The sequence below is a fragment of the Uloborus diversus genome, chromosome 2 (assembly GCF_026930045.1).
Source record: "Uloborus diversus isolate 005 chromosome 2, Udiv.v.3.1, whole genome shotgun sequence".
NCBI classification, from domain to species: domain Eukaryota; kingdom Metazoa; phylum Arthropoda; class Arachnida; order Araneae; family Uloboridae; genus Uloborus; species Uloborus diversus.
Window position 1 is genome coordinate 170,087,706 of NC_072732.1, and position 19,275 is coordinate 170,106,980.

General features: G+C 31.0%; 1 protein-coding gene across 1 annotated transcript in view; it reads right to left on the bottom strand.

Moving 5' to 3' along the window:
* The window catches only part of LOC129216652 (disintegrin and metalloproteinase domain-containing protein 11-like), a 93,098-nt gene that overhangs the window by 58,539 nt on the left and 15,284 nt on the right, over positions 1-19,275 (bottom strand). Inside the window, exons 3-7 of the mRNA XM_054850869.1 lie at positions 15,318-15,387; positions 8,936-9,018; positions 8,762-8,825; positions 1,541-1,601; positions 48-112 (exon numbers count right to left, since the gene is read on the bottom strand). Coding sequence (XP_054706844.1) covers positions 48-112; positions 1,541-1,601; positions 8,762-8,825; positions 8,936-9,018; positions 15,318-15,387 — 343 coding nt within the window. The remainder of the gene's footprint in view (positions 1-47; positions 113-1,540; positions 1,602-8,761; positions 8,826-8,935; positions 9,019-15,317; positions 15,388-19,275) is intronic.

Genomic DNA, 19,275 nt, shown 5'->3' on the forward strand with positions numbered 1-19,275 from the left:
TGAAATCTTAAATTGTTAAATTAGAAAAATGGATGGAATTAGGTTACCTTAATTCTTGTGGGTGGTCGAATTCTGAATTGCTTGAATCCCCACTCATGCATCCCAGTGTTACCTATGGCAACAATAGAAAATAGAATTGTTAGCAAACATAATTACTTACCCTTTAACGTTTCAATAATTATCGGTTTTAGGTTCAGTAGGTTCATGATGGAGTTAAAACGGAAAAACAAAGTTCGCTTTTTTACAAATAAAATTATAATTTGTGTTTAGTTAAAAATTTTTGAAGGCTTATAATTTTCCAGGAGACTTAATATCGTAGCTACAATTGCTTTAATAGAATTAGAGCTTGTTAACACAATTGTTTGCTGCACGTTGTTTTTAAAATTAATTGCGTTAATTTCTGCATTTACCTAATGTAGAAAACAAGCAAAATAATAAACATTTAAAAAAAAAATCTTTATCGTTTTGCTTGTATGATTAATATTGAATGCTTGGATCAGTAATTTTGACAGTGGAAAAACCTAGAGATGATCTTAGACAAAAGTGTTATTTTTTCCACATCTGTTTTCCCTTTGTTCTCGAAATTGAGACTTCTTTTATTCGAATCGAAAATAGAGTCAGTTGGGGCAAAAGGAAATATTGGCTAAATAAAAACAAACTCTATTACCGCACTTGTGGTAATTTTTGGAAACACATGCGAGAGATTCTGTGAGTTCCACACTTTACTAAACAATTGCGTAGTCGTCATTATTTGAAGTCTGTTTGAAGATGCCACTGACGAAGTTGCTGTTTAAAATTCAGTGGTCTTGCATTTTCCTCTCCTGCAGGTCCACAAATGCAAAGTAACTGGTTTCAACCTACTTTGCTGCCCATGTGGAAGGTTACTAAATTTTTTTATTTATGAATGTCACCTTCCCAGTTATTTTTGAGATGCTGTTGAGGTGCTTCAATTTACTCCATACATACCGTACTCTGGGGTAAATAGAAACAAGTGAGTTTTTCCTTCTTTTCACTTTTCTGGAAGTTAAAAATTTTTAATGAAACTACATGATCAGTGTTTTTTACACGCTAAATGCGTTTTAAATTCAGTTCATTAAATTCAGTGGAGGATTCAGCGCGTCGCATGCGACCTACGGGCCACTGATTGATTTTTATTGTTGCTGTATAACTTCTAAACCTTTGAAACTGATTGTGTATAGTGTGTGATAATCTATTTATATCAACTTCCCGGTGGAAATATTTACGGTATTTAAATTTACCCTCTAGCCTCTGAGGTAAAAGAAAACATGATTTCATTCACTAACAAATAGTCATAAAGACAAATTTTTCATACCCAATTACGCTCAGAGAGTGAACACAATGCACAATGCACTAACGAAAGGGAATGATCTGAAGTTGAAACATTGGAATTCTGGTTACCTTTACCCCAACAGGCCCCAATCACTATGGTAACTAAACAGCCCATATTCGTATTTATATAGTATTGTTTCACAAAATAAGTAAAGTATATAATCATTACCGGAAAGTAAAATCTACTTACCGCATGTATGTTTTCCTTTGTTTTCCGGAAAAAAACGGAAAAGTACGTGGGGATGCTTCCTCTAGAAAAACAAAAGATAAATATTATAATTTTAACAGGTGACGGTGGTTTTATTTTACTGATTTCTAAATGAAAATTGGGTTGTCTATTGCACTCGATTTTTGGATAACCGTTCTCTTAACATTTTTATTTAAACTAAGTACAAACGGACAAGTGCGTAGCAAACATAGGATTTTGTGTTTTTGTTTATTGATAAAAGTTTCAGAATTAACATTTTTTGTATTTTAATGCTTCAGTACACTTTGAAAGTTGTACACATTTCTTGACTGAAAAAAAAAAGCCAAATAAATAAACATCTACCATGTACAAGAAAACATCAAACAATGAACTAAGTAAAGCAAGAAGAATTTGGTGGTTTTGACATTCTTTCCATCTGTAAGCTATCAGGTTGCTAAGATTCTAAAACGTTTCCAATTCCAGGTGTTGTTCTCTCCTATTAATAAACTTTCATTCTCTTTTCTTAAAGATCCTATTCGTACCCTTTTGTCTTGTTGACCCCCAATTTTCTTCTATTTATCCTTTTTTTTCCCTTTTTTCGAATATTTTTTGTTTCTGTTTATTTTATTTCGTGGTTTTCCATTCAGCTTTTCCTTTCTTGCGGTTCACGGTTACTGACATTTTCTTTTCTTTTTGTTTAAGCTTCGGCTTAATCTTGGTCCAATTGAATTCTTTCTTTCTATGTTTCGTACCTAAGAGAAAGCTCTTGGCCTTTGCTTGCATTCCTATTGCTTCCTGATTGGTTTATAACTTTGTCACTGGTGTTTGGCTAATCCGCTGTTTTTATCTTTTAAGCTGCATGCTTGTCTGCTCTTGGCTTTTGTCGGATGTATTTTCATCCATAAGCTCATTATTTTTTGCAATGAAAAAGGCGTTCCCTGTAACGCCGAAACACGTGTCTGCTGTAATTGGCAAATTTGTGCTTTTTCTGACGTTGTTTGTCTTACTTTACTGTTCAGCACAAAGGTATTTATTTATCTTAATGAACTAAGTAATAGTTCAGTCTTTGAAAAACGCATGAGATGTGTAATCTCCTGAAGATTGCGCGGTTTATACGTTTTCAAGAGCATTGGGATTTTATTGGAATAGTGAACCCAGAACTTCATTGAAACTTTTTGCAAAGCTCTGAAGATATAAGGATAAAGGAAAGCAACAGTGGAGGGGGGGGGGTGCAAGCAAAAACCTTAAAAAAAGCAAACCAAAGATAATAGGGGCTTATAACGAATTTCTGGAGCTCATTACTAACTTTTTTTGCTGCTCTAGCTAAGGGAGTAATATTTATGCCACAGTGAGCAATCCACTATGTCTAGTGGATATCTAAAGTTATATTTTCTCAAGATTTGAATATCCGATGCTCAATTTTAATACCTTTTAAAATGAGAAGGGCTAAGTGACATTCAAATGTTCATAATTTGTATAGATTTGAAAGCTTAGGCACTGCAAACTTTCACGGTTTCTTACACTCATCTGTTTTTGAGATCGCTACTTGAATAGTCATCAATAATTCAGCATTTCAGAATCAAATTCCAGTAGTTTTGCTAAATTACATGCAATATTAATTAGGACTTGTTTGATTAGCTTCATTTGACAGCTGTCAGTATATCAACTAAAAGTCGGACGGTGTTGGTGATTGCTATGTAAAATGAAATTCGAGTTAAAGTGAAAATTACTCTAAAAATACCAGTGTTGAGTTTAATTGAATTAAAAGTAAAATGTTACGAAAATTTTTTGCAGTTGAGTCAATGATATTAGATCAATTGTCCCAACTTCAAGTTGGATATCTTGGATATGGTCTAGAACATGAAAAACGACAGGCCCGGATCAATAAATTTTGACCCCTCCCCCTGCATCAAAATCTGTAGGGGCGTCCCCAGAGGCCAGCAGTGCGTATTTTCAACGTTAATAAGTCTTAGTGCTAGTTTTTAAAAACATTTCTTTGAATTTCTTGGGCCCGTTAAGGATGCCTCCTCCCACATTGCGGGGTCTGTTAAACCGATAATGGTTACAGTAATTCAAGACCCAGAAGTAGTAAATAATCATACCAAATTCGAAACTGCTCTTTTAAGCAAGACAATCGGTTTACCTGTGAGGAAAATCAACAGCAATTCCTATTACATACCATATAAAGTCAAAGTATCCAGCTAGCAGTGACAAAACCTTTAGATTTGGAAAAACAATACATTATGAATTTCAAATTAAAAGGTGATGTGTACAATAATGTTTAAAAACTTTGAAATTAATGCGATAATTTCAAACGCAATCGTTACGTTTCGAGAAATCGTAATTTTTGTTATATTTTCTAAACTTTGAGGCTTTTGAGCTACCTCTAAATATTTTAGTACACCGTTCAAACTTTTCATTTTTTATTTTTATGGTAAATGGAACCAAATAAAAGGATGAGATACGAAAAAATCAGATTTTTTTTCACAGCTTCTAAGATCCACCCTAAGACAGCATTTTCAGTTTTCGATGTTAGCTCCACTTTCATCACATCTCATTTTGTATCAATGGGGAAGATAATCAAATTATAGAAAAGAAAGAAATGAATAAACCTTAAATAGTTTTTTTTATTGCAAAACCATTTTGAAAAACGAGCCTTACTCTTAGAAAATATTTTTATGTTTTTAAAAATACGATTTCCGTCTCAACTAAAGTGAAAAATAAATAATCTCTCCCTGAACTGCTAGGCGAAAAATTTATACCTTATTAAAAGTGCTTTTAAAATGTTAAAACCAGACATCAGTTTAGATGAAAAAGCATTGTAAGGTTCTGAGCTGGATTAAATGATAGGAAAATTAAAACTCTGAAGAATTCATGTCACTTACAAAAAAGACAAATGTTCTCCATGAGCGAAAAAAGTCAAATGGAAACATTAATAAAGACGACAAAAAGCCGTTTGACTATCCCTTTCGAATATATTTCGATCATTTATTTTTTGTAATGCTTGGAAAAAATCATATGTTTAAAGAAATTTCTAAAAAATTTCACCTTGACTGAGCGTAAAAAATGTTTGTATCAAAAAATAAATTGAGATAAGCGCAGTCGATGACTTCTTTTTGTCAGATATTTCAGTAAGGCATAAAATCCAGAGCTCTTTTATTTTATCACAAGATCTCCGATAATATCCAAACTGAAATGAGTAAGACAGCCGGTTCAAGTTAACAATATTTTTCTGGTGAAGACCGGCTATTTCTAGAAGAGTAAATATTGATTTATTTATCGAACGGTGATTTAAAGAAAATATCCTATTTTCTTTTGCGATTTTCATAAAATAGCTCAAAATATGCTTCGCTTCAATTTTGATTTCCGTTTGAAAATATTCTTCGTCGTTTTTAGGAATAAAATTAATAGTGTTGCATTTCAGTTTCGTTTATAATTTTTAACTATAGTAGAATCTTGTTTATTCGGTTCCTTTTTATCCAAATCTTCGGTAAATCCGGATCAAATTTGTAGAGTAAGAAAAGCATAATCTTGTAATTAAAAACTGAACTGTACCTATGTATATATGTAGACATCTATGTCAGAGTAACTTCTCCCGAACGACAGTGAACAGACCATCGAACCAGGTATCGATGGATGGTCTTCCCGTCTTTATGTTTGGCTATCTAACATAATCCTCCAATAATAATTAGCGGTGATATCAATTAAAAACTTTCATTAATTATGACATTTAGATTTCAACATAAAATCCCTATTTTTCGAAGACTTTTCTCCATTCAAATTATTATTCAGTACTTCATCTCAACTTTCCGCAACAATGCTTTTATTAAAATTTATAGCGGTGAAGAAAATGATTGAGACGAAAGATCTGTAGCCATTTTTTTTCTAGAATATGAACAAGTAAAATTCTTGTTTTTGTTTTAAAGGCTTTTCCTGTAATCAGGGGATTTAAAATGTTTACTTTTTGGTTATTTTTCCACCATCTGCCGCAAAAATTTAACTGATTTTTTTTTCGTTCAAGCTTGAGTGTGGAACACTCGTCACTTCACTTAACTTTTATTTTTGAGGTAGACCGGGCAAAGCCGGGCGACATAGCTAGTATGCACTTAAATAATAATTTTAAGTTGTAACAGCAGGAACGGAACGGTAATTAAGCCAAATATACGATCTTTATTTTGATTAAATATACAGCTCCCTGCATAGATTATAGTAATCTAACAAGCATCATGACGTACTTGGAACGTCAGTCTGACACTATTGAAGCTGAACTATAAATGATAAAGTGTTTGCGAAAAATGATCCCATGCAATTTTGTTAAAAATCTTTACATATATATATATATATATATATATATATATATATATATATATATATATATATATATATATATATATATATATATATATATATATATATATATATATATATATATATATATATATATATATATATATATATATTTTAAAAATAATTCTGCTCACTTAACATTTGTTTTTGCTTATTTCCCATATTACCCGAATTATCCAGATTTTCGTCTATCCGTGTTCCTTTTGGTCCCAGTTAGCCTGGATAAGCGTGACCGTACTGTACTTGATTTATATTGTATTTTTAATTACAAAAATTATCTTTATTATGAAAAAATACAAAAACTTCATTTTTATGTCATTAAATTGAGTTGAAGTTGTTTTACTGTCTCTCATTTGTTCTTATTAGAGCAGCAGTCCCAAACTTTTTTCCTCTGCGAACCCGTTCTAAAATCCGTAGAAAGTTGGCAAACTCCTTGTGAATTAAGTAATAAGTAGCAAGCAAAAAAAGAAAAAATGAATCGAATGCCAAATGAATGAAATTTGGGAGAATTTTTCTAAAAGTACTCGTATTGCTCAATAGTTCATGACAAGAAAGAGCACATGATTGCAAACTTTTAAAGCAAATAATTGCAAAATACAAATATTTCTACAAACTAAAATAATAGCTAGAAAATGAATTCAAACCAAATTCAACAATGAACAAAACCAGCGATTATTCCTTGTTGAGATTCAAATTGGTTTTGTTTGATTGGCTCAAATATCTACCAGCTTTACATTACGTTCAGCATTTAATTTTCTTCTGCATTCATTCCTTTTCACGTGGAAACGTTGTCCAAAATGGAAAAAAAAAATTAAAAGGTATTTTTCTGACACAAGAGATGTCTATGACAGACATAAGAGATGTCTGAAGCAAATGTCTGTGAGTAAATCTGGTATGGCCAATACGAAGACGGGCTATTACAACTTGTTCTCTTCTGGTGATCTTTGACTGAAAACCTTTCGTCGAAGGCTGGATGGAGTAAGAAGCAAATGAATAAAAAACACTCATCAAGCATGTTAAAATTCCACCTTTACAATATTGTTTTTCGCGAACCCCCTCTATATCTCTCGCGAACCGGAAGTTCCCGAACCACCGGTTGGGAACCTAATAATCCTGCTTTAACTTTTAGTTTTCAAACCTCTTCCTTTTCTTATAAAATTTATTGTTTAACTACATTATTGCTTGACTTGATTTTCTGCCTACCCACGTTAACACTCTTTGAGGACCAAAAGTGTAACGTTTATAGAAATATTAATTGCTCCGGAGTTGATTGCGGCATAAAATTCAATTTAGTAGCTGTTAGTGTAAAAATTAGAGAAAATTCAAATTGTTTACGAAGTGATTACTTTCACTCAAACTGTCATCTATTGTTTTATGAACTGGCATTAGGATGTGGTATCTTTGAAATGTATGTCCATTGTCCTACTTAGACCAGAGCAAGGATAGAAACTGAAAGGTTTCTGAATATATATATATGCTGTTTTATTGATAGGTGGAATTAATAGATTTTTGAAGTGTACTCTCTCTGGATAATATTTGAGATGCAATTATTCTTACATGTTTCGTTTATTTAAACATTGGAAATCAATTCAACAAAAATTTTTTTGCATCCACCATTCCTATAACATAAGATTCATATACGTTTATAAATTAGATATTTACAAATGTTTGAAAAAGCAAATGATTGTTGTTTTTGGTTGTTGTCTTGTGCCACTCAGGCTGGCATGCTAGCAATTTGGGGTGCGCTGCTTCAATTTTCCAATTGTACCGTATCATACTTCCACAGTACATCCATGGCGTAAAAGGCTGGCAACCATTCACAGCACTACAACACGTTTACACGAAGAGAGGAGGAGGACAGGAGAGAAAAAATATGTCCATGCCCGAGCCTGGATTCGAACCCATAACGTTTTATTCACTACACTACACTACACTACACTCAGACACGGACGAACACAGAGAAACTATATACAAAGTTAAGAATTAGATTAACCAGCTGGCTTCTAGCCAGAAGATAATATTAATTTCTTTTTCTATACAAAATTGTTTTCTAAGATCAATAATATTTATTTATTCAAGCATGGCTTTAATTACCCAAAAAGAATTTTAAATAATACTCGATCGAAATTTAAGCGCAGTTTTAAGTCAGAGTTGAAAGAGAATATAATTTCGAGAGGAGAGACGGAATTATTTGAAACTCAAGATTTGTGGGCAGCCTTTCGAAGCTGATGTATGGGAAACTTAGTTGAACATTGCCAGTTGAGTTTATCACTTACCTATGGCAACAACATTTGCTGTTTTTAATATCAAATTCTATCATTTGTTGTGCTGATAGCTTTGTCTAGTGGAGAAAAAAGTGTGACTGAGGATGGGGAGAGTCTTGGTTCGAATCTCGGCTCGGGTAAGGGTGTACTTTCTTCTCTCATGTTCTTGTCCTCTCTTCGTGTGAATGTGTTGTGCTGTCAATGGTTGCTTACTCTATAAAACGGGTCTTTATGGCATGGATGTACTGCTACATCCATGCCATAAGTGAAAGTCCATGTAAAGTGGAAGTCGAACTTTACACCAATTTACGGTACAATGGGAAAATTGAAGCAGCGAACCCCAAATTGCTAGCCTGGGTAGGACAAGGTAACAACCAAAAACAACAATAACATTTGTGAATAGCTAATTTATAAAAGTATATTTGTCTCTTTTTGTCTAAATATTAGCCACCGAATGTAAGACCAAAACCAACAAGAGTTTCATCACATTTCCACACAAGGTTTTAATCTAGTTTCAAATATCCAAATCATGAAAATCATGCTATTGTTAAATGGTTACATTTATGTATTTTTTTACGAAAAGCATAGACTACAATTAACAAAAATTACTCACCGATAAGTCACCTCCATAAAACGGATGAATTACGAAAGTTTCATTTCCCACATGAATTACTCCGCTACAACGAAAAATTGCAATCATTAAAACGAAAGGAAAATTTTGAAAGACAATCATAAAGTATTTTCACTGGAATTTGCCATATAATAGAAAACCATTATACACACTTACCTAACCCCATTACAGGTACGTAGAGCTGCTATTCCCCCTGGGTATTCTTTGATCGTGCCATGATAATAGCACTGTTCGATTTCCTTTAAAGAAGAAAAGAAAATGCCTTAAGTCACTCTCCAAAGGTAAACTCAGATCACATTTCTATTCGCGTCGCTCGTAAAATATTCTTTTACAAATAATATGAAGAAATAACATTCTTGCATTTTCGAATTGTCAATGTATCGCTGTTCCAGTGCCGAAAATTCCATTTATGCACATCTTTTCATTTTTAAATATTGCGCTTTTTTATGGATAGTTTCAGGGATATTTTTCGAACACATAGAGAGTGTCTGAAAAATCCTTGAAACATTTTAAAAACTCACAGAAATTGTCGTATCAACATGCGGTTTGTGCCGTAATATTTCACAGGTTCCAGAACGTTTTATGACATCGTAAAAAAAAAGGAAAAAGAAAAAAGCAATTATACTGTCCACCTCTGGCAAGTTGAACACCGCTGCTCGACTGATTAAACGATTAAATTTGTTGAAATTGGGGTGAGGAAAAACTTCTTAAGAACTTGCAGATTTAGTTGCAGTGTTATTGCCCATTTGGCGAACAATATAATTCAGATAGGAAGTATCCAGAGGTACAGGATTTTCTTGCCAATAAAAGAGTTGCAATGGTTGTCCAACTCTGCCCCTACCAATTCCTCTTCTTACTGATTGCTCTCCCTTGAAAGAAATGGACTTGCTCAAGGCCATAGCTCAACTTCTCAGAGGCGGACAGTAAGTAGTCGCTGTATCGGCATAGTAAGAAAAACAAAACAGAAAGTAATACCTTTCATTAATAGAGTTCATTGTGTGTGCCGTTTGTAGACATGGGTTAAGTTTGAGAACTGTTTAGATATAGTTCGAGCAACACACGGTGCATACATTGAACTTTGGTAAGAAAAGGTATTGTTTGTTGTTTAATTAAATGATTAAGCACCTTACATACTTCTAGTTACACTTTTTTCTTCGTTCTTTTCTGAAACTTTTTACAATGACATAAATTTTTAAAAAACCTGTGAAGTAATTTGGCGCAAACCACATATTGATATGACAATTTGTTGCTTTTGTATGAATTTTTAAAATGTGTCCGGACTTTATGGACACCCTGTATTTCTTAACTCGATGAAATTAAAATTTTAACATTGAACGGAATACAAATGATTGTGACGCCATAAATTAGTTACGATTTGCTAACAACTTGCCAATTTTGGTGACATATAATATGATACCTCATCTATATACTACCTCAACATTAAACTATTGGCGTGAGTTCTATTGGCTATTTTAGTACAACTGTCTTTCCTACAGCGTTTGTATTTTGGTAAATTTTATACATTCCTTTTAGTTATTGTTATAACAGCTTCTTTTTTATTTATGCTTTGCTTGTTGAAGTTAATGTGTATTATATTTCAAGATTATACGTGTTCATTAAACTTGATTATAAAATTTGTTTTTAATATTGATCAAAGATAGATATATCAATAAGTAAATAAATTAATAAAAGGAAATAAATAAAAGCCAACAAATGAAACAAAAAAATACCATAAAAATAGTGTACAGCGTTTGTAAGTTTTTTAAATAATCTCTTTAAAATGAGTAAAACTAACCTTAGATAGTAACAATTCTGTCCTAAGAAAGAGTACTTAGTTGTAGGCGTAAGTGTAATTAGAAGAATGAACAAATTTAAAAACATTCGAATTTTTAAAAGACTAAATAATGCTGCTACAATTTTTGCCTAATTAGAACCACTTTTAAATCTGTAAAATTCTCTGGAGAAATACTCGGCGCAAAAGAACTGCTGGTGGTTTTAATGGAAATATGAAACATAAAGTTTTTCCTTTATCATTTTTTGTGTGATAGAGAGATCTTCTTTTACTCCAGGAAGAAGAATTACATTTAAAATGAGAAGAAATTAACCAAAAAAGCACAGTAATTGCCTCTGACGTAAATTAATTTTAATGAGCCACTTTGAACTAATTAGCTGTTTGATAAAAATACTTTTACTTACTTCTTTTGACTCTAGAGGGAAAAAGTGCCATTAATAATTTTCAGTATTTTATTACCCTGATCTCTTTCGTAAAATGCTTGAAAATAAATTTCACTTGCTGTGATTCCATTAGCTTTTTTTATACTGAAAAAAGTGTCGAACTGCTTTCAGTAAAACTAAGAGATGGACTGTAAATTTTAAAGGCAATTCAACGAATGTTGGGTAAAATTTATTTATTAAAGATAAGGTTAGTAAGACAGATTTGAATATTAAATTCAGTCTAAAAAGGGGGGGGAGGGTAAGTTAAGGGGATAGGAGAAGGAATGAAGATAAAAATGATCACTGCTATCGTTTGACATACGGGCAAACTGGGAGCGAATAAAAAGAAATGACGGTGAGGGCGAGCGCACCTCTTTTGACCGACTCTTCACCAGTATTTTTTTCGACATTGAAATGCAATTTTAGGCGATTTCGATGATATTAGTGGAAGAGGTAAATTCATGACTCCACCCAATCCAAAGTCCGAAACATTTATTAACATATGCAAATTAGGATGCGTAAAAAAAGGGTGAATAATAAAAACCAATTGCTTCTGCCCTAAAAATAAAAAATAAAAATTTTTGGATCCATTTTTGCTACGAATAATAATAATAATATATACTACTATAATAAAAATAATTTTATTATAAGAATCACCAGGAAAAGTGAACTGCTTTTCTATTATTTTCAAGCGTCGAGTGCCAACCTTTCTTATATAGCCTATATTGAACCCTATTTTCAACTTGAATGTTCCCATCCTTGGCAGATCATTAAAGATCATCATATACAGCGGAACTCATAGGTTGAGTTCACTGACAGTTAATTGTTAGTCATAAATAAATGTATACTTTCTATGAGCTCTTATTCTCTGGTTATAGCAAACTTTATTTCTTGAAATGTCTTTGCCTTCATCCAAATTTTCTAGTTTCGTTTCTTTACAATCTGTATAAATCGCAGTATAAATTCCAAATGCCATGTAGCAAACCAAATTTTACAGCCAAACTATTCAGTTTTGACTATTAGGTTCATTAAAATGGCATTCAAGGAGCTTCTACTTCCTAGGCATCTCCAAATATATTCATTTGACGGTCTGAGTACTTCTCCCCAAACTCCTTTCACATAAATTTATTCCCAGCGATTCACCTAAATAATTCTGTCCGGCTTTCCATTCTCATTTGCGAATGCTCTAGCTACCAATCCACAAAACCAAATAGGGAGGATGAACTGAAGTCAACTCTTTCTCATTCTTCTACACCGGAAATACTTTCTTCCGGTACGGTTATTATAGTATGAAGAAAAAAACCTCCGGATTTTACAATCATTTCTTTCATCACTCAAATTTTTTTGTTATTCCTCTCGGCTTCTTAACATATGTGACAGTTTTAGAAATGGTAGAAGCAATTTTTTCTCTTTATGTTAATAAGTTCTGGAGTATTTTCTTGTGAATTATAGTATAAATTCGATATAAAGCAATAATGGCAAAATTAAAGCTGCTTTATGAGATATTATCCAGATTTTTTTTTTACGATTTGTTGAAAGTTCCGGTTTGGAAGTGCATTGTAAATTGTTTTTGTGATCAGCAGTTACAGCAAATAATGTAAACGATGTATTGCCATATTCGCTAATGTTTTGTTAGTTACTGATGGTAAATTTCTCGTTTCACTCCGAATATCTTTGTTTTTTTTCATCAAAACGCGTTAATTTTTTTTTTCAAAATTATCGAAACACACTAGGTATCTTGAAAATTTTTATATTTTTTGAAAAAAAAAAAAAATCTGCGTTTAAGTTACGTATCAAATTAAAGTGCATGATATTCTTACTAAAATAATATATAATACAACTAACTCTGTAGTTCCTGTAAAACTTTAATAATAGCATTTGAAAGCAAAAGTTTTAGCGAAAATTGCAAAGCATTTTCACTTTATTTGCTGTAACTGGGGAACCATTCATAGTTTCACTCCAAAATTTTTTAGATTTTGTCATTTAATACATAAAAAACTTCTTTTTTTTTTTTTAAATTTTTTAACACTACCTAAAAATTATTTCCTTTTTAAATTTTTCGAAAAAATACTTTTTTTTCTCCTGAAAATTATTCAAAGAACATATCAAATTAAAGTTCCCATAGTTGTCTTTAAAATTTGTTATTTTACAGCTCTGTAACTCCCATCGAGTTTGAGTTATAACATTTTAAAGCAAGTAAAAAAAGTGACTGTAGAAAGGCCTACACCGCTTATATACACTAACCACGCCTCGTCACTTACTGACAGAAAGGAAAGTTAAGATTGAATCGAATATCTAGGTTCCAGATATTCATTTCATAGTTTATAGTAGAAATTTATAGTTTCTGCCGCGTCAAACAAGTTTTTTTTTTTTTTCGTTGATTGGCTCATATGTTTTTATTTATAATTTTTTTAACTAGTCAAATAAAAACATGTTCCGAAAAAGTTGAAAAAATCTCAGTTTTTGAAAAATATTATTCCTCAAAACTATTTAAAAAAAAATTCATATATTCTGAGTGCTTTTTGAAGAGAAATAAGAAAAGAAAGCATATCTAGCAAGCAAGTATAATAAATCAACAACTGAGGAAAGAAAATGAGGAACTAAAAAAAGATTTTGCTCTCAACAAAGATAGTTGAATGTAGATTTATGTCTTGGTATAAATCAAAATTTAGAGAAAAGGGATTATTTGAAATAATCTTAGAACCATAAATATTGCATGTGGTTAGTAATTGCAACCATGCAGAACAAATATTTTGATATATTGATGACAGACAACTTTTATTTCTTTAAAACTCTGTTTGAAAACTCATTTTGTTTTACCCAGTGGTGCTCATTTTTTTCCTAGAGAGTCGCACCTCATATAGTAAGAGGAATTTTGCGCGCCTGAACACACATAAAATTTAAGTATATTTGACTTTTTCCCTTGATAACATAAGAAAAGGAAGGAAAATTACAAACCAAAACCTGTTCTATGTTTACTACATGCTTAAAAACACATGTACATAAAAGCAATCGTTCATAATGCCGAATACCGAATAAAGATGATCTGCAATTTTTGTGCATTAAAACGTTGGTAATTTATTCATTTAATGATAGGTAGTTTTGGACATTTTCAGAACTAGTTTTGTAATGTGGAACAGAACAACGGGCTGTGTCTCGCAGGCCGTAGGTTTGGCACCACTGAAAAGAAGTGTTCATTGCGTTCTTCTGTCTTACATAGAGTGAAATCCCGCTATAACGAATGCCAAAAGAACAAAACATCTATTTCAGCAAAAAAAAAAATCAGTCTGAATTTAGGTTTGCACTGTATTTTAAATATATTTTGGCTGTTTTAATTATGTGCACATTTTTGTATTGTAATAATCTTTATTTACTTTAACAAATTCTCAACATTTTCGAACATACATTTATTATGTGAAGCAGAAGTGAGGGTTAACATTTATAACTTGTTTTTGTAAATAAATATGTCAGAAAAATAATTAATTTTTTTCAGTAATTAAAAATTTCATTTATGTTAATATCATAAATTTAAGGTTATAATATAAATTAATGGCCTGTAAGCTTTTCGTAATTACAAGCAATCCAATGATTTTATGTATTTTGAACGTATTTCAACTTTGTCGCAGAAATATAAAGGTATCTACGAATAGAGTTTAGTTGAAACAAATGTTACTGTTATTATATATAAACATTATCTGTATAAATAACGTCAAACAACTGCTCCACGCAGGGGAATTCTTTAAAATTTTCTTACTCTGGACAATGTCATGATACTAACTTCTTCGATAGTAATAATTAAAGAAAAAGTAAAGTGAAAAGTTTCCTTTATCAGAAAATTGAGTAAAAACCATTAGATAGTATACATATATTATCAAACAATTTATCCACATTTTTGAATGGGGTCGATAGCAAAAAGTTAAAAAAGAAAAAGCAAGTTTTCGTTTCACAGTGGCATTAGTCACACGTACCTTACCAAAAAAGGCTCGCTCCACAGCATTTCGATGTCAAATGTACCGTGCGTACCGATACATTTCAAAATATTTATTCTTTTATCACTAGAAATACAGATAGCGAAGTTTTCTATTATTTTGTAATTCTCATTTGTTTCTTTACAGTGCAAAAAACATAAATATTTCAAGATTTAGCATTACGTATGAGTCATTTCACAGCCAAATACTGCGAAATTAGCCATAAGCGATTTTTGGAAGTATATTTATTATCGTTTTTAATTTTCATAACGTTTGGTATTCTTAAGCAATGCACAAGAATTTCAAATGAAAATAAACAATGGTTTTGAATAAATTTTAAATACTTTTCGACTTACCTGCGTAGAAATCTGTTGTGCTCCCTCGGGCAAGAAGTGCTTTTGTATTAGGTTTGGTGCCAGTAAGTGTCTAATAAAATACAATAGATTGTTTTTGGAAAACATTAAATGTTGATGCTAAAAATCAATAATTTAATGCTATGAATACTATAAAAGAAGCAAGTTCACCGTAAACCAATTTTACGAAATTATGTTATGGTACAAATTTTATAAATAATAACTATTTTTATGTTTGTGTGTGCCCTTGTGCGCTGTAATCTAGCTAAATTTGGCGTTTATCACGTTATTTCTCAGTCAAAGTAACCTCAGTTCTTGAAACTTTACCTGTATGTTGATTTTACTCTCTATTCACCAACTAACATTATGCCTATGGCCTTGGCGAGAAATATTTCCAAGTTGCGATCATTTTTATCGCCTGTTTTTTTTTTTTTTTGGTTTAAAACTTGGCGAGAAAATGCCAAATGTCGCCAAATAGAAATTTATTGATAATCCCAGAAGCCTTTAGAATATACTGGACACTTGTAGATGAAGTTTTTGCATATATGTAAATAGCAGTTGCATATCGGCATGAGAGTGAAGAATCAGCTGTGAGCTTTCGAGCTTGTTTCAAGCTCTGTTATTGCGAAACCTATGCGCTATTGTTCTGGTCTTAGTATTTTGTGGTCTTTGGATGTAAATACCTGTTTACTGTTAGTATATTTACGGTGTTTTATAATATGTGCTTAATTGCTATGCATATTTCAGAATTTTTTTACGATTTTCTTGCACATATTTGCAGATAAACTTATGTTTTCCCAAAAAATAAGTCATCATTTAACAATTCCCTCATAAGAGGAAGTTTAACACCCTAATCACGGTGTTTTATGGTATTTGCTTGAACGCTATGGATATTTTAGCAACTGTTTACGACTTTCTTGTACATATTTGCTGGTTAACTTTTTGTGTTTTCACAAGAACTAAGTCGTCATTTAAAGATTCCCTAAAGCTGTGTCGAACTCGAAAAAGGTATCTCATATGCAATGAAAAAGATTCTTTTAACATACATGGTAAAGTAGGAACTTAGCTTTCTCCCAAATTGAAATTCTTTTGGAAAAAATATCATTCAGACTTTTTTTATTAACGATGTTTTTTAGCTTAAAGAAAAATTTGCTTTAACTCTACAGTAGTTGGTGCTATCTAAATAACTGACATCTTCAAATGTTTTGTATTTTTAATTAAAGAAATTACAATTTAATAAACTTTTACTGGGCACTTCACCAGAAATAAGAATTTGCGATTATTTCACATGAGTATAGTAACCCTAAGACGAAAGCAAAATGCAATTTAAATTTCTGTCATGCTTTGTAAAGAAAATTGAAATATTATGCTAGTTATGATACATAAAATTATTTTAATTCCGAAAATATGAAAAATATTTTGCTACAAGTGATCTTTGAAAAACAAAAACTATGTTAGTAAGCATAATATGACTGCTACTTGAAAACATTTTTTTCATTCAATTTTTGAATAGAAATAATCCCCCTCTGATCAGCAAGAAGACCTTTTTACGAGCTTCTTAGGTTTTTTTTCCTACTTTAAAAATAATCAACAAAATTTATAATTTATGTATGTCGTCAAAAATTTTTTTTCACATGATCTGAACACGACTACACTATACATTTATAAAAAGAATTAAATTTACAGTTTCTCACTAAAATATAGCTAAGATTCTTAGACTTTATATTAATTTAACTAGTTCAAAGAAACTTTTTTTTTATCAGGCAAAAAGCGAGACCAAACGCAAAAGTAATCTGTAGAAATATTTGCATATTAATTAAATTTGATGAAAAATAAATATGTATCTTATATTTGGTAAATATTTACAGTTGTGTTAACGGTATTCTTTATGATTTCCAACGCTTTTGAGCAATATTTACGTTAAAGTTAATGAATAAATCTTAACTGATAATAATTTTTTCTAGGAAAACGAAGTCGTAATTTTTCAAGTTCTAAAGGGATTGCAGAATACAGGGAAGACATGTTTGAAAAATGTAAACTATAATCATTTCAATAGAATTTATTCAATATTATTAAAATGATTTTATTTTTAAAGGAGTTTATCATGTACGGAAGCGACGTCTAAAGCAGGGTAGTGAATCGAATTGGGACATCTGGTTTCTCATTGATTAGTGATGGGGCTATCAGTACAATACATATATACCTTTCGTGTGCCGGTGGGGGGAGGAAGGTTTGAATAACTTTTTACTTATATATATATATATATATATATATATATATATATATATATATATATATATATATATATATATATATATATATATATATATATATATATATATATATATATATATATATGTATGTATGTATGTATATATATATATATATGTATATATATATATTTTTCTTTTTTTGTGACAGTGAAAAACGCTTCAAGTTGATAGTATTCACTAATCAATAATGACTGGCAACTTTTTGCATTATTTTTGTTCAATGTAAATTATCTATTAATATTTTTAATGGTGTTTTAGCAAGAGTGTCCAAGCTGCTTCTAACCTCCCATAACCATCTACATCAGTTGAGACTTGAAACTTTGCAGATTCACAATTTGACAACAAATCTAATTTACTCACTATTGTTTGTTCCTTTACCTTTTTTTTAAACTTTTCCACACTGCGTTTTTTCGATTTTACCTTTGACAGGAGTAACTCTCAAAATTCTTAACTTGTTAAGTTTGCTACCATGTTTGCTTTGTTTAGTTTCTTATTTTACTGGTTTTCATGTAAAAGAAAGGTACTTCAGTTGCAATAAAATAAGGATTATTGAATAATTGAGTTAAATACCAGCTGGGCTAAATATTATCGGCTTCTGTTAGATCTTAATTGCAAAATCTTTAAGTTTTCTGAAAAATATAGTTTGCAAGCTATATCATGCAAAAAATATTTTTTGCATGATCTCTGCACGTTACATTAAATTTAATGCAAAATATGACTGAACTTAGATTATAGTTTAATGTTGAGCATAACCGCCAGCAGTATTGCCAGAATTTCATAATTTGTAAGTAAAGAGTAAAACATAAGTAAATGTTTCCTTAATTAAATTATTCATCCGTTCATTCAAATTTTCGTCAAGGTCACTTTTCTTTGTTATTTTCTTCTTAATTAAGGATCCTAAGCTTCCTCCTACATATGCTATAATTCCTTACGACAGTTAACATGTGTAAATTCGGAACCATCACCACCGGTAAGCGAAAAATGCAATGTTTTCTTTTAGTTTATTACCATTTGTATTACTTTTTTGCAATAGGAAACGGTTAAGCAAATTTTAATAGTTGAAGATGAAACAGTGTTGTGGCTGGCACCCATATGCATATTAGTTTTCTATTTCAAATCTATTAACTTGATTATTTCTGATTTAAAGTGAAATGCATTTTAAGGATTTTGACTGATTAAAATAGTTTTATAACAAACACTTCAACTCACATTTGGAATATTTCCACATCATGCCATCTATGTGAGGGAAAAACGAAGCAAGTGGTTTCGATAAATTAATCATTCCCCCCCCCCCCAAAAATGGATGTTACGTATGCAAAATTTCCATCTGCATGTTTGAAATTTAAAAAAAAAATAACAGACGGCTTATTTGTTGTTTTTTAAACTTTGTCGAGTTTACATTAAAAAAAAAGTTATATACGATATAAATTCATGTTTTAATGTTTTACAAACACAGCAATAAATAAAGATAAATTTTCTTTAATTATTTCAAAAACTTCTTACCTTCAATTTCTTTTACTATTCATTTGTTGAAGTGAAGTTACTATAAATATTTTATACGTGATCCTAAGTAGTATTGGTAACTTGGTATTAATGAATAAATTGATGTTGATGTGCTTTTTTTTTTGCTGTTGTTTCCCCCTTTCTATTGATTATTAGAATATAATTATAGTAAGAAAATGATTTTA